Source organism: Equus caballus, chromosome 16, assembly GCF_041296265.1.
Source record: "Equus caballus isolate H_3958 breed thoroughbred chromosome 16, TB-T2T, whole genome shotgun sequence".
In the NCBI taxonomy this organism is placed as follows: domain Eukaryota; kingdom Metazoa; phylum Chordata; class Mammalia; order Perissodactyla; family Equidae; genus Equus; species Equus caballus.
The window spans coordinates 78,570,098-78,594,779 of NC_091699.1; the positions used below are offsets into that span (position 1 = coordinate 78,570,098).

The 24,682-nt window shown below is 39.6% G+C and overlaps 1 protein-coding gene across 9 annotated transcripts in view; it reads left to right on the top strand.

The window, feature by feature from the left end:
- The window catches only part of NEK11 (NIMA related kinase 11), a 248,985-nt gene that overhangs the window by 98,495 nt on the left and 125,808 nt on the right, over positions 1 to 24,682 (top strand). For 8 of the 9 annotated variants that reach the window (XM_014731862.3, XM_014731863.3, XM_070238149.1 and 5 more), the window contains 6 exons: positions 6,730 to 6,879; positions 6,973 to 7,051; positions 9,104 to 9,189; positions 11,533 to 11,652; positions 14,465 to 14,558; positions 19,789 to 19,903. In XM_014731862.3, coding sequence (XP_014587348.2) covers positions 6,730 to 6,879; positions 6,973 to 7,051; positions 9,104 to 9,189; positions 11,533 to 11,652; positions 14,465 to 14,558; positions 19,789 to 19,903 — 644 coding nt within the window. The remainder of the gene's footprint in view (positions 1 to 6,729; positions 6,880 to 6,972; positions 7,052 to 9,103; positions 9,190 to 11,532; positions 11,653 to 14,464; positions 14,559 to 19,788; positions 19,904 to 24,682) is intronic. The other variant, XM_070238148.1, reaches the window with a different exon arrangement.

Genomic DNA, 24,682 nt, shown 5'->3' on the forward strand with positions numbered 1-24,682 from the left:
TTCTGTGAAGACTCTCATTGGGATTCTGATTCAGATCACACTGAATCTGTAGATTGCCTTAGGTAGTATGGACATTTTAACTATGTTCATTCTTCCAATCAATGAGTATGGAACATCTTTCCATTTCTTTGTGTCTTCTTCAATTTCTTCCCATAATGTCTTATAGTTTTCGGTGTATAGGTCTTTCACCTCTTTGGTTAAGTTTATTCCTAGATATTTTATTATTTTTGTTGTGATTGTAAATGAGATTGTATTCTTGGTTTCTTTTTCTGCTAGTTCATTGTTAGTGTATAGAAATGAAACTGATTTTTAAAATTGATTTTGTACCTTGCAACTTTGCTGTAGTTGTTAACTATTTCTTTTTTTTTTTAAAGATTTTATGTTTTCCTTTTTATCCCCAAAGCCCCCCAGTACATAGTTGTATATTCTTCATTGTGCATCCTTCTAGTTGTGGCATGTGGGATGCCGCCTCAGCGTGGTTTGATGAGCAGTGCCATGTCCGCGCCCAGGATTCGAACCAACGGAACACTGGGCCGCCTGCAGCAGAGTACGTGAACTTAACCACTCGGCCAGGGGGCCAGTCCCATTAATTATTTCTAATAGTTTTCTCGTGGGTTCTTTAGGGTTTTCTATATACAGAATCATGTCATCTGCAAATAGCAAAAGTTTCCCTGTTTCCTTTCTGATTTGGATTCCTATTACTTGTTTTTCTTGCCTGATTGCTCTGGCCAAAAGCTCTAGTACTATGTTGAATAAGAGTGGTGAGAGTGGGCGCCGTTGTCTTGCTCCTGTTCTCAGCAGGATGTCTTTCAGTTTTTCACCATTAAGTATGATCTTGGCTGTGGGTTTGTCATATGTGGCCTTCATTATGTTGAGGTACTTTCCTTCTATACCCATTTTATTGAGAGTTTTTTTATCATAAATGGATGTCAGATCTTGTCAAATGCTTCTCTGCATCTATTGAGATGATCATGTGATTCTTATTCCTCATTTTGTTAATGTGGTGTATCACATTGATTGATTTGCAGATGTTGAACCATCCCTGTGTCCCTGGAATAAATCCCACTTGATTGTGATGTACAATCCTTTTAATGTATTGCTGTATGTGTTGCCAATATTTTATTGAAGATTTTTCCATCTATGTTCATCAGTGATAGTGGCCTGTAGTTTTCCTTCTTTGTGTTGTCCTTGTCTGGTTTTTGGTATCAGGGTGTTGTTGGCCTCATAGAATGAGTTAGGAAGCATTCTATCTTCTTCAATTGTTTGGAATAGTTTGAGAAGGATGGGTATTAAATCTTCTTTGAATGTTTGGCAGAATCTCGAGAGAAGCCATCTAGTCCTGGACTTTTGTTTTTTGGGAGGTTTTTGATTACTGTTTCAATCCCTTTCTTGTGATTGGTCTATTTAAGTTCTCTATTTCTTCTTGATTCAGTTTTGGGAGGTTGTATGAGTCTAAGAATTTATCTATTTCTTCTGGGTTATCCAATTTGTGGGCATATAGTTTTTCATAGTATTCTCTTATAATCTTTTGTATTTCTGCAGTATCTGTTGTAATTTATCCTCTTTCATTTCTAATTTTATTTATTTGAGCCTTCTCTCTTTTTTCTTGGTGAGTCTGGTTAAGGGTTTGTCAATTTTGTTTATCTTCTCAAAGAACCATCTCTAGTTTCATTAATCCTATTTTTTTTAGTCTCTATTTCATTTATTTCTACTGATTTTTATTATTTCCCTCCTTCTGCTGATTTTGGGCTTTGTTCTCTCTTTCTGGTTCTGTTAGGTGCATTTTAAGATTACTTATTTGAGGTTTTTCTTGCTTGTTGAGTTGGGCCTGTATTGCTATGAATTTCCCTCTTCTGACTGCTTTTGCTGCAAGCCGTAAGAGTTGATATGTTGTATTTTCATTTTTGTTTGTCTCCAGGTATTTTTAAATTTCCCCTTTGATTTAATGACATTTTAAATTTCATTTTTAAAGTATGTTTGTTGCGGGCTTATAGAAATGACCTCTTATGTACATAATCATATTGAAATGCTTAATGACAGTTTAATGTCCTCTTTTTTAATCTTCCTATTTTTTTTAACTTTTCCTGGCCTTATTATTCTGGGTAGTACCTTCATTACAATATTGAATAGAAGTGGTGATAGTAGGCATCCTTACCTTGTTCTTGATCTCAAAATAAAAGCATAAACTTTCAATATTTTACCAATAAGCTAATATTTAACACACATTTTTATAACTTTAAAAAAAAATAAGATTAAGGAGGTTCTCTTCCATTCCCACTGAGCTAAGAGATTTCTTCTTTTTAAAACACAAATGGGTTTTGAATTTTATCAAATGCTTTTTTCTGCATCTATCAGGATGATGATATATTTTTTTTCTCTTTTCTTCTATAATGAGGTATATTCCGTTGATTGATTTTCAAATCTTAGGCCAACACATATTCCTGAAATAATATCCACGTGGTCATGATTTATTATCTTTTTAATATATCATGATATTCTAATTGTATGTATGTATATGTGTATTTGGATTTTTTGAATCTATATTCCTAAAAGTTTTGCCTATAAATTTCCTTTCCTGTAATATCTTTGTTGTATTTCCATATCAAGTTTGTTCTGACTTTATAAAGTGAAGAGATTGAATAATATTGGTGTTCTTTATTCCTTAAATTTTTGGAGGAATTTGCCAGTAAAGCCATCTGACCCTGAAGTTTTCTTTCTGGGAAACTTAAAAAAAAATTTTCAAATTATTATTTTAAATAATTGCTATCTCTGTTTAATAGATAAGGGACTATTCAGAGTTTATATTTCTTCTGGTGTCACTTTGGTAAGTTATATTTTTTTAAAGACCCTTTATTTTATCCAATTTGTCAAATTTATTGGAGAAAAACATGTTTAAATATGTTGCTTTTTTTTCTTTTTAACTTTTTCTGGCCTTATTCTTCTGGGCAGCAGCTTCCTTACAGTGTTGAATAGACATGGTGATGGTAGGCATCCTTACCTTGTTCTCCATATCAAAATAGATGCGTGAACTTTCAGTATACATTCCAATATCTGTGGAGTCTATAGTGTTGTAGCCTTTTTCCGTTCCTGTTACTGTTAATCTGTGTGGTTTTTTTCTTCTTGTTTTCTTAATCAGTCTTGCTAAAGATCCATTAAATGTATTAGTCTTTACTGATTTTACTTTTATTGTTTGTTTGTTTCTATTTCATTAATTTTCACTCTTTTCTTATTTCCTTCCTTAAATTTTCTTTGGTTTGACTTGCTATACTTTCTCTAGCTGCTCAAGTTGACTTATATCATAAATGTTAAGACTTTTTCTTCTTTAATGTAGGCATTTAGTGCTTTCAGTTTTGCTGTAGGCATTTGCTTTAGCTGAATTCAGTAAGTGTTGATATTTTGTACCTTTATTAGTGTTCAGTTAAAAATATTTTCTAATATCTGTTGTCATTTCCTGTTTGACCCAGGGATTATTTAGATGTGTATTCCTTAATTTTCAAAGAGTTGGAGATTTTGTAGTTTTTTTTTCTCTCTTTCTGTTATTAATGTCTAGCTTAATTTTATTGTGATCAGAGAATTGCTCTGAAAATTTCAATCCTTGAAATCTGTTCAGGCCCACTTTATGACCATGTTTATGGTCAATTATGGTAAATGTTCCATGTGTCCTTGAAAAGAATCTGAATTCTGTCATTGTTGGATGTATTTATGTTAATTTGTCAATTATGTCAATTTTGGTAATTGTGTTTAGATTTTCTCTATCCGTATTGATTTTTTGGATTTGCTTATTCTATCATCTATTGAAAGAATTGTGTTAAAGTCTTTCACTCTAATTGTGAATTTGTCTATTTTTCCTTTTAATTCTGTTGATTTTTGCTTCATACACACACACACACACACACACACACACACACACACAATCTTATTGGATGTATACAGTTTTATTTTATTTTTTGCTAAGGAAGATTTGCCCTGAGCTAACATCTGCTGCCAATCTTCCTCTTTTTGTATGTGAGCTGCTACCACAGCAAGACCACTGATAGACAAGTAGTGTAGGTATGTGCCCAGGAACTGAACCTGGGCTGCCAAAGCAGAGCACACTGAACTTGACCACTAAGCCACTGGGGCTGGACCTGGTATATAAAATTTTAGAATTGTTATATTCTAGTGATTTGATTTATTTATCAATCCACCATCCTAATCTTAGCAGTCGTTCTTGCCTTAAAGATGTTAGTATATCTACACAAGCAATATTTTAATAAGTATTTGCATGATATACCTCTCTCTATCAACTTCTCTGTGTTCTTATATTTAAGTGTTGTTTCATGAGCACTGTAAAATTTTTTTGCCCAGCCTGATAGTCTTTTTAATTAGAGTACTATCCATTTACATTTAATGTAATTACTCCATATTTGTAATTTTATTTGCCATATTATTTGTTTTCTATACATCTCATTTATTTTATGTTCCTTTTTCTCTCCTTTTTTGCTTTCTTTTGGTTTGAATTTTTATTTGATTTTTTCCCTCTAGCAACTTGTTAGTTATACACTTGTCAGTTATACGTTATTTTACTGTTCTTTTGGTGATAACCCTAACAATTGTAATATGCATCCTTGACACATTACATCTAGTAAAAATTATTACTTTTACCTAAGCAAGGAACTTAAAATACATTAACTCTATTTATCCTCTATGTCTTTGCATTGTTTTTGACATGAAATGTTATTCTACATGATTTTTAAACCCCATAAGATATCCTTTTTTTCTAAAGTATGCTTTTTTTTTTTGGTAAGGAAGATTTTCCCTGAGCTAACTTCTGTTGCCAATCTTCTTCTTCTTCTTTTTTTCCTCCCCAAAGCCCCAGTATATAGTTGTATATCCCAGTTGTAGGTCATTCTAGTTCTTCTATGTGGGATGCCGCCACAACATGGCTTGATGAGTGGTGGGTAGGTCTGTGCCTAGGATCTGAATCAGTGAACCCCAGGGCACTGAAGCAGAGCGCACAAACTCTCAGCCACGGGGCCAGCCCTCACCCCAAGATATTCTTAATATTATTTTATAGAGTTAATGTTGATTTATACATATTCACAAAATTACTCTTTCTAGTGTCCTTCATTTCTCTTGCACTCCTTGATTCTGTCTTAGATCATTTTTCTTGTGTTGGAAGAACTCCCTCTTAGGATTTTAGTGCTTTCCTGCTGGCAATAAATTCTCTCAGTTTTTGTTTGTCTAAAAGTGTCTTTATTTCACCTTTATTTGAAGGGAATTTTTTTCTGGGTGTAGAAATCTAAATATGTGCTACTACACCAATTACCATTAGTAGTCTTACAGATGCATGCAAAATTTATTGAGCTGCAAATAATTTTCATAATTTATAATGTTTACATTGATCTTGGTGTTCTAGTCAATATTATATGATTTCTAACATCCCCCCTCTTTCTAGCATTCTGTAATGGAAATAGTCCAGGATTTGGAAAGTCAAATACCTTAATTTGAGAGTCAGTCAAGGTCACCTGTGTGACCTTGGACAAGTCATTTAACTCCTCTGAGCCAGATTCCTTATGTACAAAATGGGAAAATTACAATATTGGCTCTATTTCACTGGGAAGTTAGGAGGCCCTGTTGAAATATGTATGAAAGCACTTTGTAAAATGTAGAGTACCAATCAGTTGGAAATTTTTAGTGTTATTATTATTTACTGGAACAGAAACATCCTCGGTGTATATATCCATAATTCTCTTACAAATGCACATTTTCATGAACATCTACAAAATAGTTAAAACGATAGTATTCCTGTATGTATTTACTTGTACATACCCTTCCTTGTATGAGAAAGGATTAAGGACAGTGTTAACAGTTACAGAAAACACAACTTACACAAGGCCAATCACAAATTTATTTCTAATCTTTCAAGCAACTAACATGAAAAGGGAGACCTGGCCAGTTAAACACTATTCGTAATGCCCATAAGACAAAAATAACCCATTATTTGGGAGAAGTATAGTTCTTTCTTAACACTGGGTTCAGGTAGGAATTTTCTTTTAGGTTTTTAATGATGTAGAGTTATTTAAAAGATTTTTCTCCTGTTGTAGAAGTTACTGATTTGCATGGTTGATCCAAATCAGTATTGGACTGTTCTAGAATTTTAATATTCTGCTTCATGCCCTCGAAGGGAGAATTATACATTTTAATGTAGGCTGCAAGTAGCTGCTCTTCCACCCTACTTGCAAATGGATTCTATTCAGAAAACTAATAAAGAATGTCAGTTTCCTTTTCAAAATGCTTGGATACACATTAGTGGCAAGGTTAGGCTGATAAATTAAAATTTTATTTTGCATATATAACATTAGCAAAGCTGCCTTAGGAAGACAATATTTAGCTGTATTTTCTTTTTCCTTCATAAAGGTTAATTAAAAAATTCTTTACTACATTGATCAAATATTTATTGAGTCCCTACTCCACACAGGCATATTCCTGTTGGTTTGTTTGCTGTCTTGACAAAAAGTAGTCATTCAGCCTTATATTTTGTGCTTTCTTCTTTTGCTTTTTCCTCTTTTTTTAGTAAACACGTTTAAATGGAAAAGAACAGTATGGAACTGAAGCTTTTAAACAAACAACGGAAGTGTATAGTAGTGTCTGACAGCCAGCGCACTAACACACCTGAGGTTTTGTATGACGACTACATTTAAAATAGGACATTTATTCCTTATTTAAATTCTCTGAGTTTGTCTTCAGGTCTCTGGCGTGCATTTTATATGAGATGTGCTGCATGAATCACGCATTCACTGGCTCCAACTTCTTGTCCATTGTTTTAAAAATTGTGGAAGGTGACACACCTTCTCTCCCTGAGAGATATCCAAGAGAGCTGAATGCCATCATGGAACGGTACGGAAATAGATACAGAGCCACCGAGACAATTTTAAATGGTATTTATATTTTCGTTCATTTGAAAAAGAATTTTCTTTTTAAACCTTACAGCATGTTGAACAAGAATCCATCACTGAGACCATCTGCTATAGAAATTTTAAAAATCCCTTACATTGAGGAACAACTACAGGTATTTAAAACGAAAGCAGTGCGGGAAACACGTATTAGCATTTATATACATTCTGGGACTTGAAGATGTGCTGCGGGAGTAAGAGGCATCAAGAATCAGTCAGAAAGGAGAAACAAGATTTCTTTTAAGCTGAAGGAAATTATTAGTTAGGACAATCTTTTTGCAAAAGCAAGTGTGTGAACTCCATTCCCAGGTGCCCCAGATGTGAGAAGTTTGGGCTGCGATTTTCTGCCTCAACTCAACATCTACCCTTAGAGCTCCTGGTTTACAAATCTTGCCTCAACCCTTTGTCAACATATCCCTGCCGGGACAACAACGTACTACTAATAATACCAAAATCTGGGGGTCCCATTGAGCCTTTATTGTTCCACTCCTTTATTCTGTATCTCAAGAGGGCTTTCTGTTGATTAGCTGAGTTTATTTTGTTTTCCTGTAGATTCGAAAATTTGATGCAGAGAATCTCCCTCTGGTGGTAAGAAAAAGGCAGGAGGTTTTTCTTACTTCTTAGGCTTTCACAATAGAAATCCCTCTGGTAAATTTCCTTTAAGTTTGTCAACAGCTTTAAGAGGACCCACAAAGCAGTCATTCCCCTTCAAAGATGTGCACACCTTTTCGTCAGGGTCCAGTTCTAAATCCTCGGGGATCAAGGGTGTCGACCCGATATGCATTCACTAGCTGAGGGCCGGCCCCTGTGTGGACACTGGGGGCCGAAATGAAATGAAAGGAACAGATGTGGCTCCTGTCCCTTTGGAGCTTGACTGATAGTAAGAGAACCCATTGACCAAGAAAAAGTAAGCAAACAAATACAATAATTATAAATTATCAGGAGCCCTAGGAAGAAAGCAAACAGGATGCTGTAAAACAAGGGAGGGGGAGGGGCTTTGGCAGTCAAAGAAGGAGTAGGTGACATCTCGACATCAGCAAGACAGCAAGAAGCAACCAGCAGTATGAAGTCTAGAAAGTGTTGGAATCACGGGGAGTAGCTCGTGCAAGCCCTGAATGCGGTCATGTTTCCTGGAGGGAGGTATGGAGGGGAGGGTTCTTCTGCAAGGATGCGCTCCCAGGGGAAACCCCTAGGAAGTAGGGTTAGCAGGACCAGAGAGGGGAGGTGGGCAGAAGTTCCCTGTGCTTCCAGCTCTCCCTCTGTGGGGGCAGAGCCGGCTCCACTGGCCCGAGAGCAGGCCGCTGACAGGGAGGCACAGGTGCTGGCTGTTGGGATCCAAGCCACACTGGAGGGCTGTGAGCCTGCCAAACAGTGAAACAAAGTTTAATAGCGTGTATGCATGGGAGAAACTGAGTAACTCAGCCAACTGGCTGAGGCTGCCTGTTTAAGGACCTTCAGCTACAGACAAGGAGGACCTTTGGGGTGGTGGTTTGGGGCTTCAAAGGGGAGGAAGGCAACCCACATGGAAATGGAAAAGCAAATGTTTGGTAAATAGAACTTTGATAAGAGTGGGTTTAGCAAGGATTCTCCCAGTCTACCGGATACCCAGAGTTATCTATGGGGACGGCTTGTCCTGGGGACAGACCTTTATTTTAAATTTCTTTTAGGCAGTTAGAGGGGAAAGGTCGAATGCTCTTCTTGAGTCTGAGCCTTTATTGTCTTCAGCTCAAAATAATCCACCTACCAGAGTGGCACATCTTGGGGCGGCCTGCCCTGGATGCCATCAGAGCCCAATCATCTCACCTTGGTCCTGGCCCTGGGAGTGGGGTCGCTGTCTGCTACAGGCCTGGAGGTGGCAGAGAGCTGTGTCTTCTTGGAGCTGAGGGGAGGCCTGCCCGTGCCTGGGGAACAGGGAATGAGAGGGCAGGAGGTGTGAGCTGCAGTGGGAGAGGTACGCGAGCCGGACCTGGCAAGGTCTCGTTGCATAAGCTACCAGGGAAATGTCTGTAACCCTTTATCGAAGGCGCAGTAGTTATGAGTGAGTTTTGTTTTCAAGCTCCCAGACATGGTCAATAATACGGCAAAGCAGAAAAGGCACCTGGTTGTTTTATGCCCTTTCATCCCTGAAGAGGAGTCTGTAAGGTGTCTAAGGGTTATTTTTTTTCCAGCACCTGATGTGTAGATATTCAGAAATGACTCTGGAAGACAAGAATTTTAATTGTCAGAAGGAGGCTGCTCATATAGTTAATGCCGTGTAAGTAATTTCTTTGTTTTTAAAAAGCCCATTGAGCGTAAATGTTAAATGCGTTTGTCTTTAAAAATCTATTAGTGCTAAGCTGACTGCATGGAATATCCTAGAATTCGCTTAAGTCTTGCCAAGAAATTAAGGAGCTTCAGTAACTTGGCATTGCAAAGCCCTTTGCCCCAGGTGGTAGCAAATTGAAATAAAAGTTTAAACCACAGCACAGCTTACAGATCTGCAGGGTAGCGCTGTAGTTGCCTTGTAAGTATAGAGAGAAATTAATATCTCAAACATTTAGTGATATTTATGCTAATGAACCTTCCATATTAAGCATAAATGACTTTCACATGTTGTTTGTTTAATGGGAACTGGCAGAGTATCTTTTGAAAAGGCAACATGTGGAGTCATGAAAATACAATTGAAAATAAGCCAAAATTCACTTCCTTGAGATATACATAAGAAGTAGACAATGTGTTTCATCAAAGAATCGTAGTTATTTCCTGGCCTAACTTCTCCTACTTCATTCAAAATATCTGTGTTGTAACTTAGAAGAGCCCAGAATACTAGGTTACTTCAGAACAATGTACAGCTGTACAGGCTGTGTATTGAACAACTCCAGGGGGCACCACTTATAAAAACCAAATCTATAATTTTTGCCGAAGGACCACTCTATTTAATTTTATAAGGACCCGATGAGAATGGCAGTCGTTCTCCAGAGTTGTGCAAGGTGGTGGGGTGAGAACAGTAGCCCTCATTAGGTAGCCCAGATCTTCGAGGCCAAATAGTGTAAATATGTTTCTCTGACCCCCAGTCCAGTGGTTTCTCAACTGCACCATGTTTGTTTTCCATCTTCACATTCACAACCGAGGAAACTGGTCCATGAAAGATATGAATTCTTTGTTTAACGCGTGATCTCCAGGTAAAGTACACTGCACGTCAAGGGATGAGCATGCTCCTATAACCAAGTTTTCTTGGGTTGCTAACTGTTCTTTCAAGAAACCTCGGAACTTCTTATTTTATTTTTATTTTAAAAGTAGAGATGTGAGAGTAGTAGATATTTTAGTACTGGACTAATTTTAACTATCATTTTGCACTGCAGTTATGAAACAGTTTGCCTGATACTGCTTACAATTAGAGTGTGCTCGAATCCAATTGTTTGGATGGTGTTTCACAATATGAGATAGTGGTTTCAAATTGTCACTGTTATTTTCAAGATCTATGACTATGTTTTAAGGAGATCTATTTGATCTTACAAAATAAGGTGTGTCTATTCCTGCAAATTGCATGTCCCCTGGAGGCTCTGGTCTGGATGGTATCCCAGAAGGATGAGACCTGCCTACAATGGCCATTACAATTTTCTCAGTGTTTCTTAAGGAGGGAGTTGAGTGCAAAAGGCGTTCTGCATATTGAGCCCTAACCAAGTCCAGCGCAGAAACAAATGTCGTTGAGAATGTGGTTATAGATCTTTCAGTGGTTAATGTAAGCACATTTATTTAGCTGAGGAAAGAGATTCTTAAATAATAGTATTGGCTGACATTTTGGGGGCCATGATCGTATACACGGCTCTGTTATAAGCACTTTACGTGAATTAAGTCATTTAAACTCACAACAACCCTATGAAGTAGGTACTATTATTATTATTATTTTAATGTCATAGAGCCATTAAGTAACTTGCCCAAGGGCATATAGCATGTCACCTCGGAGGCAGGATTTGAACTGAGAGAATGTTATTAGCCTGTGCAATTAACCACTATGCCAGGCTGCCATAAAAATACCTACTGTATTAAGCCTAGAATAGAAGACATGTTCAATAAGATTCAGCTATTATAATAATACCGTTTTTGGATACTGTTAATGTGTCAGATACTTTAAATACATTATCTCATATAATACTCACTATGGCCCATTATTTATGGATAAGAAAACTGAATTTCAGAGAGGTTTGGTAACTAGCTACAGAGCTAATTAGTGGTGGAGATGGGATTCAAATCCTTCTGTTTCCTAAGATTGTGTCCTATCTGCATGGTTTAATTAGTCTGCCAGAATATTTGCTTCTCAGAGGCCAAGATCTGAATTTGTCTTACATTATGAAAACCAGTCATAGGCAATGAAATGAGCAGAAATTTGGAAAGTACGTAATTTTCTCTTAAACAAAAATCTAATTTGAAATATATTGCCAATTAACCACAGTCCTGGTTGGTTCATTACCTACCCAGAGTTTATTGGTTTTTGCCTGGTCTGTCTCAAGATGCTTTTCCCTTCTCAGTAGTGTAATGCTACGTCTGTAAAATATTTGTTTAATTTTTCTGACCTTATTTGGGGTGGGTTGCATGTGGGGAATCTTTATATCTATAGGCAAAAAAAGATCCACCTGCAGACTCTGAGGGCGCTGTCAGAAGTGCAGAAAATGACACCGAGAGAAAGGATGAGGCTGAGGAAGCTCCAGGCAGCTGATGAGAAGGCCAGGAGGCTGAAGTAAGCTGTATTTCCTTAGGGCACCCTGGGCCCTGGGCCGCTTCGGGGGGCGGCTCTGAAGGAATTTACTGAAGACAAGCAAAAACCAAAACAGGAAATCAACATGCACATACTCATTATATATTTATCTGTTTACTCATTCACTCGTTCCCCCAAAAGATGGTTGTTGAGCCATAGATGGTTATGGGATGCCAGGCACTATTAATATCAGGCTTTCAGTCTTGTGTGAAAAGAAAAATTGAATATCAGTGAGGTTATTAGTGATGAAAACATAAAGTCAGCCTCCAAACGAAGCCTCTTTGTTGGGAACACCTTCTGTACAGACTCCAGTGAGAGGGTGAGACGGCGGCTTCACTGCCCGATCCTCACTCCCCAGATGTTTGCTGTAGCCCCTCTGCCAGGAGACCTAACTCATCTCTAGGGGGAAGAATGTAGTGGCAGGAAATTGTTGGCCTTAGAAAGCAGATTGGAAACAGAACTCTGTTCAGTCAAGGGAAGCCCTTTGAAAAGTCTATGCCCCAGGCGCCACTGCTGGTGGGAGGCAGCATTAGTAATTAGAGCATTTCCACAAGAAAGGGGAATTCCAGAGAGCGCTACAATCCCAGTTTCTCAAAGTCTGATTTTTCAGTTGGTAGGTTATCCAATTTCCTAAATTTTTTCTTCTTTCTTCTCCTGCCAACTTTTTGGTAGCTTAGAAGCCCCAACGAAGGGCTAAAGAGACAGAACAGACCTGAAACTCAAATCTGTTCATTTTGTGACCTTGTTCACGTATCTGAAAAATGGTGTAGGGGTGTCCTTGTGCTTACAATGAAGATCATGATGAACTGAGTAAGACTCTGTGAGACGGTTTTCCCTGAACACCCGCTTTCTTTTGTAAATGTGGCAAAAGATTTCCGTCAAAGTGCATCCTGGGCAGTGGTGTGCTGGTAAATGTTCAACAACCACCTTTGGGCAAGTAAGAGGGCTGGGGTGACTGCTGATTTCTTTGCTGATTTCTGTGATGTATATACTCCCAGGATTGGCCAATTTCTAACTACCAAGGTGATATTGATGCGGGGTCGGTGAGCCGAGGAGTCGAAAGAAAGATTTCTTAGACTCTCAAGATCTGGCAGTAGTGCTCTTTTATTTAGAGAATAGGGATAGAGTAGCATGGGGACAGGACCCATGGGCAGTCAGAGCTTCTGCTGCTGCCCCGAACTGAGGGTTAGGGCCAAATTTAAGGCATAGGTATGTGAGTTATCTCTTTATTAGTGCCCGTTTGGTTTGGCCATTTGGCGGTCCCACAACTTTTAGATAAGAATCAAACCGGATTGAGTAAATGGCAGAAGTCACCGCTTGAATTTTATCCTCGGCTAAAGATAAAAGGAGGATTTGTCGGGGGGAGGGTCAGTTACATGAGGTTGCCAGACAGTTTCCAGAGATAAGGCCATCCCCCCTTCCTCCTGGCTCAGAGAGGGAGGCATCTTCACAGATAGAGGTTTCCCTTAGAAATGTAAATGTTTTCCCAACAAGGGGCAAACAAATTCCAGAGAGGGAGGCATGGAGATTTCCTTTACAAATGCAATTGTCTCTGATCAAAGGGCAAACAAATTCCACTCCTTGGAGCCTGCTTCTTATCTGTAGTTTTAAAAGTAACCAGCCAAAAAATCCTCATCATAAACTGTTTTAAAATTAAGCAGCCTAAAAATCCTCATCAATATCATTGTTCATTTGGGAAGATATGTCCATAGTCTGCTCTTGGGAGCCAGTACAAGTTGGTTTCTGCAAACTACTAAACCACTGAGTGTGGGTTTTACTGAGAAAATGTATTCATTTAGATTGTTTGAGCCATTGCATCAGCTCACAGTCCCAAACCTATTTCTAACCTCAGAAATGGCAATATTTCCAAGTACTATGATTCATGTCATTGGTTGAGGGTAAACGGAAAATTAAATCTCTGACAGGAATAGATTAAAAAGACTAATTACTTACATGCACATTACAAATTGCTTTTCAGATTAAAACTTTTTTTATATACCAGAGAAGGTCACAGATCCTTCACGTGACATTTAATATTTTTTTTATTTAAAGGCAATGGCTTTTAAATAAAGTTTCATCTTGATTTTATGAATGACTTACATTGGAATTGTTTTTGATCGTTATTTCTAGGATTTGAGAGTGGTCATGCGTTTTACCTAGAAAATGGCTGTATTGTTAGAAGGGTTATAATGTACCCATTTTATATACGCGAAAATTTGACTCCAGGGATGTTCAATGACTTTTCAAAAAAATCTAAGTATAAATTAGCATGCAAGTAATCACAAGAACTGAAATCTTTCTTCCAGTTTAGTAGCAGGTCTATTAAATTCAATCGTCCAAAGGAAATATGTCTGAGAAAAGTTCCCCTCCCTAGTGAGTCTCATATTCTTTTCCATAAATTCTTTGAAATGTAGCTCTATTTTCCACGTTTATGGGTTTGTTCATCCTGAAAGCAGTTGTTGACTTATTAGTATGTGTTAGGCCTTGTGCTGGGCATTGGGGACCCACAGCCCTGTCACCGCAGTCAGAGAACGCACAGGGATTGGTACTGTCTTCCGCTGCTGCTTTTAGGAGTTCTAAGGCTGAATAAGAAGCCAGAACATTCTTATGTGTGCTTTAAAAGAGAATCAAGTAGATGCCACACTGTGCACATCGTGATGAGGGAGAGACCCATTGGCCTAGCTTCCTAACAACCCAGTTTGCCTGTTGAAACAGGAATCACACTTACTTGTATAATGTAGATGTGGTTTTAGCAAATTTCAGCTATTTTTCTATGTTCATTTTAAATTTGCAGAAAACTTGTGGAAGAAAAATATGAGGAAAATAACAAACGAATGCAAGAATTGAGATCTCGGAACTTTCAGCAGCTAACTGTTGACGTGCTCCATGTAAGTACTCTCTTATTTTGAATTTTACATAAAACCTTTTTTTCTGACTGTTTTTTCTTCCCAAATACCCCCAGCACATAGTTGTATACCCTAGTTGTGGGTCCTTCTAGCTGTGGCACGCGGGATGCCGCCTCAACGTGGCCTGACCAGTGGTGCCACATCCATGCCCAGGATCCAAACCAGTGAAACCCTGGGCTGCCGCAGTGGAGCGTGTGAACTTAACTACTTGGCCACAGGCCGGCCCCCAAGTACTCTCTTATTTTGAATTTTACATGAAACCTTTTCTTGCTTCAGATTCTTCAAATTCATGGGGCCAGTTGGGTAGGGTAAGGAACAAGGTAGGAAAAAAAAAGCATCCAGACCAACTTGGCCCAATTCCAGGAAGGATGTACTGGGGTTCATTTTAGAGTGTAGGCCAATGGGCAGTGACTACACTTATTCACAGCAGCTGTACTTAGAGAAGACAGATCAAGTGATTCATCCAACAAATATTGAGTGCCTGCTATGAACGAGATAACAATCAGCACTGAATAAACAGTTGATGAGTAAAAATTATGACTGTGCATAATAGAGGTATGTCTGCCTAATTCTGAATTTCGGCCATGCTATTGTGGCTTTTCTTCTTTAGTCAACTGTTCTCTTTCTCTCTTGTTTTTTATTCTTTCGCTTTTAATTTTCTGTCTCCCATCCATATCATTGTGCATTGTGTTTACAACCCCTTTAAACTTTGAAGAATTACCATAGATGTCTAGTAATAAATAGGGTCGCAGATTCACATGAAATGGACCCCAAGTTCATGTCCTCTGCATCCCAAGCCCGTGAAGAGCAAATACCATTTTCTCTAATGGTTAAAAATATCTTCAGAGGCCTTGATGTAGGCTCTGATGCTTAGTCTTTCTTCAGGGTCATGTTTGGACAACAGACATCAACATGGCCTCCTAGATGTTCGTAAAACCACTTGGGAAGGAGTCATTTTTATGGAGAAATCACTGTCTCAAATTCTGCTTGTTCATTCGTTGGAGATCCCTGCATCTGAGGGAGGTTCTTTACTTTAGCAGGAAGAACCAAGCCCCCTGAGGCTGTGGATGCTCATTCTGCTGGAGCTCAGGAAGCAGAGGGCTCCAAACCCTGGGGCCTGCAGGAGCCCTACAAGAGCTCGCTCTCAGCCAGGCTGAGCCTGGAACACTTGTTTTCTGCCTCCTTCTGGGAGGTAATCCACCTTTCTCAATTATTTAGTGGTTGTGAGTGCTTTAGAGTTCTGAAAACCCAAAGTTGGACCAGACAGGGAGCCAGCCTTCTCTGACCTTAAGAGTCTCCCTCTGTTGGACACTTTAGCAGACCATGTGGGGATGCAGGCAATAAGTGCTCATCCCACCCCCCTTTCTCCACCCATCTCCCACTCCATTAGGTGAAGCCAGCTGTGAGATCTGTTGCGGGCTCCAGAGATGTGGCAGATGGCATTGGTCCTGTTCACGGAGCCTGATGTATGGAGAAATTGCTGGCTGAAAGGGCCTGGGGTCAGTGGCAGTGTTGGATCCCTGCTTGGGGAAGGGTCTTGATGCTACCCAATCCCCCTTCTAACACTGAGCGCCTTTCTTCAGCTCTCTAGATACTTTCTAGGCCCTGAAATGATAGCTTGTGGAGGTGGGTCATTTTCCCTGGGTCTGTTGGCTTTCTTCCCCTGAGAACTGAGAACGGCGAGTTCCCACAGATCCTCGTAAGGAGTCTGGCATGAGGATAAGAATTCTGCTTGTCAATATGTGTAAACTGCTCATCCAATCAGCTGATGGAAACTAAGAATTTCTTTCTGGAATGCTCAGGGACCCCTGCTTCTCAAAGATTTTACCCCCAGAGATTGGAAATTGACAAGTACAGATGTAGTATTTGTTTTATAAAACCTAAATAACTGTCTTTATTCTTGAAGTTACCATATGGCAAATAAAAATAGCTTCAAGTATGATCTTACGTTTTAATGTCTTACTTAACTTTTTTGCCTTTCTTCATTGACCCTTCAAAATAATCATTTTTGTGTTCTTTTCATTTCTGATGTGATTATTATCAGCATTGAACAACTACACTGTGTAAGGTCCTGTCCCTCCTATAAACCAGAGTCCATGGGGGGATCCTGAAGTAATTTAAGACTGAGACCATATGGCAGGCAGAATCTCAGCAGGTTTTATTAGCTATATTATCCCATAGAACATGGGAGCCAGACGATAGTCCATATCTTGGCCCAACTCAGGTGAAGAAAGTGAGGATTTCACAAAGATTTTACCAAGTGCCAACTCATAACTTCTACGGCGTCTCCCTACTTCCCAATTCCATCCCTTTTCCATCAGCAAGGAGCAGCGGGAGCTGGGGGGGTAGTGCCTGATGCTGTCTTGGCCAGAGATATTGTTTCATTCTTTGATCTTCTAAGATTCAGTATCACCAACATCTTTGACCCTGAGCTTACCGGAAGCATGTTTCCTAAGTCTGCATATTGATAGGAGCAGGAAATGCTCCATTCAGGTACTTGGCTCTTGAAGATAACATCCTCTTCTAGCTGGTTCCATCCTGTAGATGGAGTGGCTCAGCATCCCCAGGTCTCTTGCCCTCTTTTGTGCAATTATATCAGCCATTTCCTTCTGACCCATCATTGGCATCCCACCTTCTGTCTTTGAAATGTCACCTCCTCTTCAGGAAAACCTTTGATCTCTCAGATCCACAAACCACTGGCCCTCCTCTAAATTCTTCTGGCTTATAGCAACGTGTCTCAAATTTCAAAATGCACCTGAATCACGGTTGGTCTTGTTGAAATGCAGATTCTGATTTGGTTGTTCTGGGTGGGGCCTGGGACCCTGCATTTCTCACAAGCTCCCTGATGATTCTGCTGCTGCTGGTCCGGGACCGCACTGATTAATAATGGACAGAAACTGGGCCTCTTGAAAGCAGCTGTTCATCTTCAGACGAAGGAAGACCAGGAAAAGCCATGATGGACAGACCTCCTTATAATCGCTCTAGGAAAAAGGACACTTAATGCGAACGGAAGGAAAGGAGGAGCAACCTGAGGGAAGGCTTTCTTGTTCACCCCGGGAGGAGGATGAAGAGAGGAGCCCAGGCAGAGCAGAGGCAGATTTAATCATATTCGCAGACACAAGAGTGAGGCAGGGTTAGTGATATTCACAGAACAAAGGAGGGAGAAAACAGGAAGCTGAACACTTTGCAGAGAGAATGAAGGGTTTTAAATATCTCAGAGAAAGGCATCATTGAGCTGAAAAAGATGAAATAAAATATAAGAAGGAAATTGGATTAATCATATGCAAGAGACTAAAGAAAAACATGATAAAGAAGGAGAAAAGGAAGGAGGAGGAAAATGTTCGTGTCTGTGCCCATATGCAGATGTTTATGATTTCATTTCTTCCTGATCTCACTGGGGCTCTGTTCTCTATTCCTTCTTCCCTCTCTCTTGCCAGCTGAAGAAAAACATTTTATTTTTCAAAATCAATTGTAGGAGATGGAATCAGAGTTAGGGGAGAGAATGGGCTGGCTATGTTACCTCTTAAACATGTTACAGAAATTCTCTGAGGCATTTAGGAGAGTGGCTTGTTTTTTTTTTCAGACCCTGACTGACAGGGTCTTTTATTTTGGCAGGGATTTTCTGCTTGGCTGGATTTGGGCTTGGAAATCTTGAAGCATAGTTGAATGTGGAATCATGCTAGGCACTGTTTCTTTAAAGGATCGTAGCTTAAAAACAACTAGATACATAAGACACATGAGAAGCCCAGTCTTTCTTTTATCCTGTGGGTATATAGTTGTGATGATGCCAAAATTGGGTTTCTGTGAAAAGTGCATAGCAGATCAGGTCTCCACACATGAAATGGTAATGGAGATCAAAGATTAGATCAAGTCCTTCTCTTTCTAAGAGAAGCAATTATAACAATTCTATCTGTTCTCTTCAGAGAGAACCTCAGCAAATCAAAGTCAGTTGAGAGCCCAAATAGTTATTTTCAACTATTTTCTGAAGTCCATGTAAAAACACACATCACACAGTCTCTGTTCTCTGTTCTTAAAGTTGTCTGTGTGCTGTCAGTGACCCTTTGAAACTTGGAACCAATTTCATCCCTGCAACAATTATTATACAGTGCAAAAAGTGGACTTCTTAAAAATATGTTGTGACTGTGTTTTCATGAATGCCGCACCACAGTGTAGTATGGCTTTGTTTTACTTATTTAATGTTAGTTTGAAGTTTCCTTTCTATTTTTAATAAGAAGACATTCTTGTAGCAGTTCTCCGTGAAAGCTATTTATCAAGGAAAATCGGTCAACTCAGCTTTAGCTCTAGGTTGCAAACACACACACACAAACTGAAAAAAAGGCTAAATGACTTATTGAAATACCTATTGATATATTTGAGAAGTTTACCTCTTATTTTTTTGAAGTGTGAATTCTTTCATGTGGCCTCTTAGATCCCTTTCTTTTAGCAAATTGGAATTCATAGAATCACAGAACTTTTAAAGCTAGAAGAGAACTCGGAAGTCATCCAAGCCAATTCCTCTAGTTTTGTTTTGTTTTTTTTTCTTTTGAGGAAGATTAGCCCTGAGCTAACTACTGCCAATCTTCCTCTTTTTGCTGAGGAAGACTGGCCCTGAGCTAACATCCATGGCCATCTTCCTCTACTTTATACGTGAGATGCCTGCCACAGCATGGCTTTTGCCAAGTGGTGCCCTGTCCGCACCCGGGATCTGAACGGTGAACCCCGGGCTGCCAAGAAGCAGAAAGTGCGAACTTAACCGCTGTGCCACCGGGCCGGCCACTGCCTCTAGTTTTGAGATAAGGCAACTGAGCAGGGCTGGACTAGGATGAATAAGTATGATACCCAGGGTACAAAACTGAAGGAGGTATTCGTTCTCACCTGCCAGTCGATCCTGCTCTTGCCTGAGCCTGAAAGTGAGAACCTTCTTCAATTGTGCACCCTGGGCATTCCACCTGCCTCATCCTAGTCCTGGCCCTGAATCTGAGGCCATGGGAGGTTAAATCCTTTGCCCAAGGTCACCTGTCAAGTTGATTCAAGGCTGTTTCTCATATCCCCAGCTGCCTTCCTGAAATTTGAAAATGTTATCATGTTTAAGGGAGAGGATTAGGTAGGCTTTTGTTTCTAAATAGTCTTCTAAACAAGAATATTGTTTCATTTGTGGTAATGCTATTTCCTTCTATCAGCTTCTCATGAATTGTTCATTACCTTTCACAAGGAATTTGATGACCCAACTTCAGAGAACCTGCCTGAGTCTCAGCCTGTTTCTTCCCTGGACCTCAGCACACTTGACTCAAGTGGAGAGGACACCATAGCTGATCTTGGAGATCATGGTATGAGTTGGCGTCAGTATTCAGAAGGGTGCTGTTAGCTAACACATGGGTTGGTGTGGCTGACCTCTGAGAGAAGCCTTGGATGTATGTGACCACCTTCCGTCTTTGCCAGAGCTGGGCTGTGACCAGGGTGAAAAGCAGAGAAGCCATGGGGTTTGTCCTCTTCTCTCTTCTTTGTGTTAGTGAAGGTGAGCTGGAAATGCTCACCAGGTGAGGGACCTCTTCTTCTGCATCAATTAAACAATATTGTCATTAACCTGTCTTTGGAACAGTGTTGGACTGTGAATGCTCTGAAGTATTATTTCCTTCTATGAATGGTTTCCCTGGCCCTTGTAGGGGAGGAAGAACTATTTAGTTTCTATTTCTAGAACAGAACTATTTCTCTTTAGTAAAGGAAGACCCCTTTAGTTTCTTCTGGCTGGTCTAAGAATTAAATTGGCATGAAATGAAATAACAGGAGAAAATCAAACAAAGTTTAATAACGTGTATATTTGGGAGGAACCCGGGAAAACTAGTGGCTCACCAAAATGGCTGAAGCTACCACCTTAAAACCATCTTCAGCTGAAGACAAAGGAGGATGTTGGGGGTAGTGGTTTTGGAATTCAAAGGGAAGGAAGACAATTCACATAGAGATGGAAAAGCAAATATTTGGTAAATAAATGTTTGCCATGTTTTGCAGAGACAGTGTGACATGGGAAGGACTTTCATCAAATGGGCCTTGCCAGGTTCCTCCCTGTCTATCGCACCTAGTTCGTATTATACTATAGTTCTCTATGGGACAGCTCCTTCCTGGAACAGGCCTTCTATCTTAAATTCTTTTAGGCAGTTAGGGGGAAGGTCAAAGTTTCTTTCTGAGTCTTTTGTTCTTAAAAATAATCAAGCCAAAGAGATGCATTTTAGGGTGGCAAATTCTGATCCCTCACACCCTCATAAATTTAAAGTAAAGAAATGAAGTCGGACTTTGGAAAACCAACGCTATGGATGTGCAATCATTGCCAGAAAAAAAGTGGGAAAGATACATCATAGCCTAATGGTTAAAAACATGAGTTTTGAAGTATAAAAGCTAGTTCTATCAGGAAGCCCCGGGCAGCTTAATCTCTCTAGCTCTCAGTTTCCTTATCCATGAAACAAGAATAATACCTCCTTTAATGGTTGTTGTGAAAAGCAAATGAGACTAGGCATGTGATGTGCTTTTAGCTCAGTGCCCAGCACACAGTAAGAGCCAAAGAAAGGGAAGCAGTTTATGACCCTGAGGGGAAGAGTAAGGATGTAGGGGCCTTCTCAGTCTTGTACCACTCTCCCCAGTACCTAGGACAAAGTACCAGGAATGTTGTAGGCACTCAATAAATATTTATTGGATGAATGAGTGGATGAATAAATGAATGAATAATATGTTAGTCTGGACCTCTGAGAAGCAGTTGCCAAGTTGAGACTAAAAGCACAAGGATATCATTGGGGAATGTCTGCCTGAAAGGAACTAGGAAAGGAGCTGGAAAAGGCTGAGAGAACCATCAGACCACGTTTCAAGTCTTATTCCAAGTGAGAAGAGAGAAGGTTCGGGGGATCAGCCAAGACATCAGAAAGTCCTTAAGCAAAGTCACCCATCAGAGGCCTGCTTTAGCATCCCTGATACACTCCTGCAGTGGCCCGTGGGGCGGTGTAGGAGCCTCCGAGAGAATTCAGGGATGGACAGCTGGGGCCCTTGGCCAATTACACTCTTTGTAGTTGGAGGTCTTCAAGGGGCATCTTCAAGGCTGCACAATGGTATGACAACTCTTTTTTGGCAGTAGTTGAGTTCTCTTTCCAAACTAAGAATGAAAGCAGTGGAACATGGATTGGCTGGTCATCTTAGCCCAAATTTGCATTTGATGTCTTCCTAATAGAGCTGTTAGAGCTTGTGCTGCCTCCTTCAGCTATAAGGAAACTAGCAGCCAAAGCTCTTTAGGTTGGCATCTGCCAACTTTTGAAATGGTGTTGTAGAAGCTATCTAGTAACAGGTGTTATTGACAAACAAATCTTTATATCAGAATTGATTTGCATCTTAGACTCTTTTTAGGTATTTCTTTAATATGTAATTTGTTGTTCTCCAAAGGTAAAATTTGAAAGCATAGAAAGGCCCATGGGCCTTTGTTTCTAAGAATATAAAACTGAGAGTTAGGCCACCGAGTTGCACATGATATGGATGGCTTGTGCTCTGCTGGAGGGCAGAGCCTTGCTATCTATAGAGAGGAAGCCCCAGGACAGGATATTGAGTGGATGGTCTAGGATCAAGAAGTCTGGGCCCAGCCTCTGGGTTTCACCTGGGAAAAGTACTTGTTACTCATTTCAAAGATGAGACGCCAAAGACATGAAGTAATTTGCTCAAGGACTCTAAAGCTCCTGCTTTCTATTGCAGCACCCTTTTCATTTCCCCCGAAGTGATTGGGATTGGAAGTGGTGGGTAGCAGCAATAGATTTGCAAGAAGCAGACAAACATGTCAAGTGAATTGGACCTTCAAAAGGCAGAGAGTCTTTGTGTGTCTCCATGCTAATTTTTGTTAACTGTAGTAGCCAAATTACTCCTAAGCTAGCCCTGACCACAGGTTCCAGCTGCTACCAGGAGACTCAAGCTGGTGCCCTCCTCAGGTCTCCCTTTGTCTTTTGTCATGGAGGTTTCAAGATGGTAGACCTCATAGTGATTTACCGGTTAAAGTGGCGATGGGAAAATCTACTCCTTTGACCACCTTGTTCATGCAATAAGGAAACACTACTTACATCTCCATAATAAGCTGTAGAATGCAAAAAACAGTAGTTTTAGTTGGGCCAAATACCTTGGAAAATACACGTTTCCCTTATTTTTTCGTCTCTATAAAGTCATATTTTCTAAATTTGATTCTATCTTGAACATTAAACTGAAAAGGGAGACTTAGAACTATAAAAATGTAACCTTTGGATTGATGATTGGTTAGAACGGTGGGCAACTTACAAGATGATTGTGATCACATAGCTTAATCATGAAATTTTGAGACATCAGACTTTAATCTGTTGATGAACTCTGGAGTGGTTAGTTAGTTTCCGCATTCTCTTTGCCTTTTACCAGATTTGACTCCAAACTTTCAGAGGAAATTTTTATTTGTTTACTTTTTATCTAGCATGTATATGTAAAATAAAATTACACAGTCTTTTTTTAAGCTCCTACACCAAATGTTTAATCAGTCTTTGATGTTGAACTGGAAAATTCCCTTTGGGATGAGGGGAGTTAGTTGCAGAGGAAGAAGACAGGCTAAGACATTATTTACATTTGATATGCATTTAGTTGACAACAGCTGATTTAATCGAGCTGAAGTCATGGATAACCATTATAATCAAATGAGAAAGCACAACAGGAACATTAAGGAAATTATCCTGATTTAACTTCTTTTTTTGTAATGCTGATGATTTCTTCCACATTAATTTTTGTCAGGAACTTCATTGCATTCTAGCCTTATTTTCAGCAACTCATAGCTGAGTTTCAGAATAGCATTTCTTGTGAAGCTGGAATAGCCTGATACTTGTGGATCCTGGGCCCACCCAGAGCATGGCTCTTAACCCAACCTTTCAAATTGCAGAATCTGCACTGGTGTGCACCTTGGTGGCCCACCTAGAGCCTGACCAGTTGTCACCTCTTTATTGCCCTTTCAGCCACTCCTTGAGCAAGTCCTGAGCCCCTTCCCTGTGCTCAGGGAAAGCTCGGACCTTAAGGGGGTTGTGCTTTGCTTGCCCGTAGGAAGTCCACATGCCCTTTTCAGTTGTGGGCTGCTCAATGTCCTATAGTGTCATCACTTTCCTTTAAATGTCCAAGTGGAAATAAGGTGATTTGAACTCTGTTATGCAATGATATATTTTTATTGTTTTAATTTAAAAAAAAAGAAAACTTTAATTGACTTTGAAATTCCACTTCTAGTTACCTAAGAGAAATGAAAGCATGTCTACTAGAAGATCTATGTACTAGAACATATGTGCACAAATGTTCTTAGCAGTTTTCATCGTAGCAAAAATTAGAAACAAGTCAAGTATCAATCAACAAGTCAAGTATCAATCAATAGGTGGAACTTGTAGTTTACTCATGCAATGTAATTCTGCTTGGCAATGAAAAGAAGCAAACTATCAATACACACAACAATATGGATGAATAGCAAAAGTATTATGCTAGGTGAAAGAAGCCGCAAACAAAAGAGTTCATGATTCTGTTTCCATGAAGTTCTAGAATCAGCAGCACTTACCTATATGGTAGCAATGAGGCCACTGGTTGCCTGGGGGTTGTGGTCTTGGGAATTGACTCCAGAGGGGCACAAGGGAAGCTTTTGTGGTGATGGGAAAGTTCAATATCTTGATTGTGCTGATGGTAACCCAGGATGCATATATTTGTCAAAACTCATTGAACTCCATACTTTAAATGAGTGCATTTTATTGTCTATAAATTATACTTCAATAAAGTTGATAAATAAAAAAAACATTGGTAAGATAGTCAGAAAAAAATGAAAGGAAAAAGAAAACATTATGAGTTATGCCCATCTGTGTGTGTTTTAGCTAATGAATAAACGAGAGAGATTTGAGAGATAGAAAGCAACTGAGAAGATCTCTAGATATTACTTGGGACACAAAGTCCTTCGTCCAGAAAATGATCATGGGGTTTCCTTCTAATGTCAACTGAACAACATTATCTTCCACAAGGAGTGTTAGGGTTTTGGGGTCTTCTCTCAGGAGGAAAGTTGGTTATTTAAAGATGGGGGGCAGAATCCTTAGCTCCTCTCTTCTGTC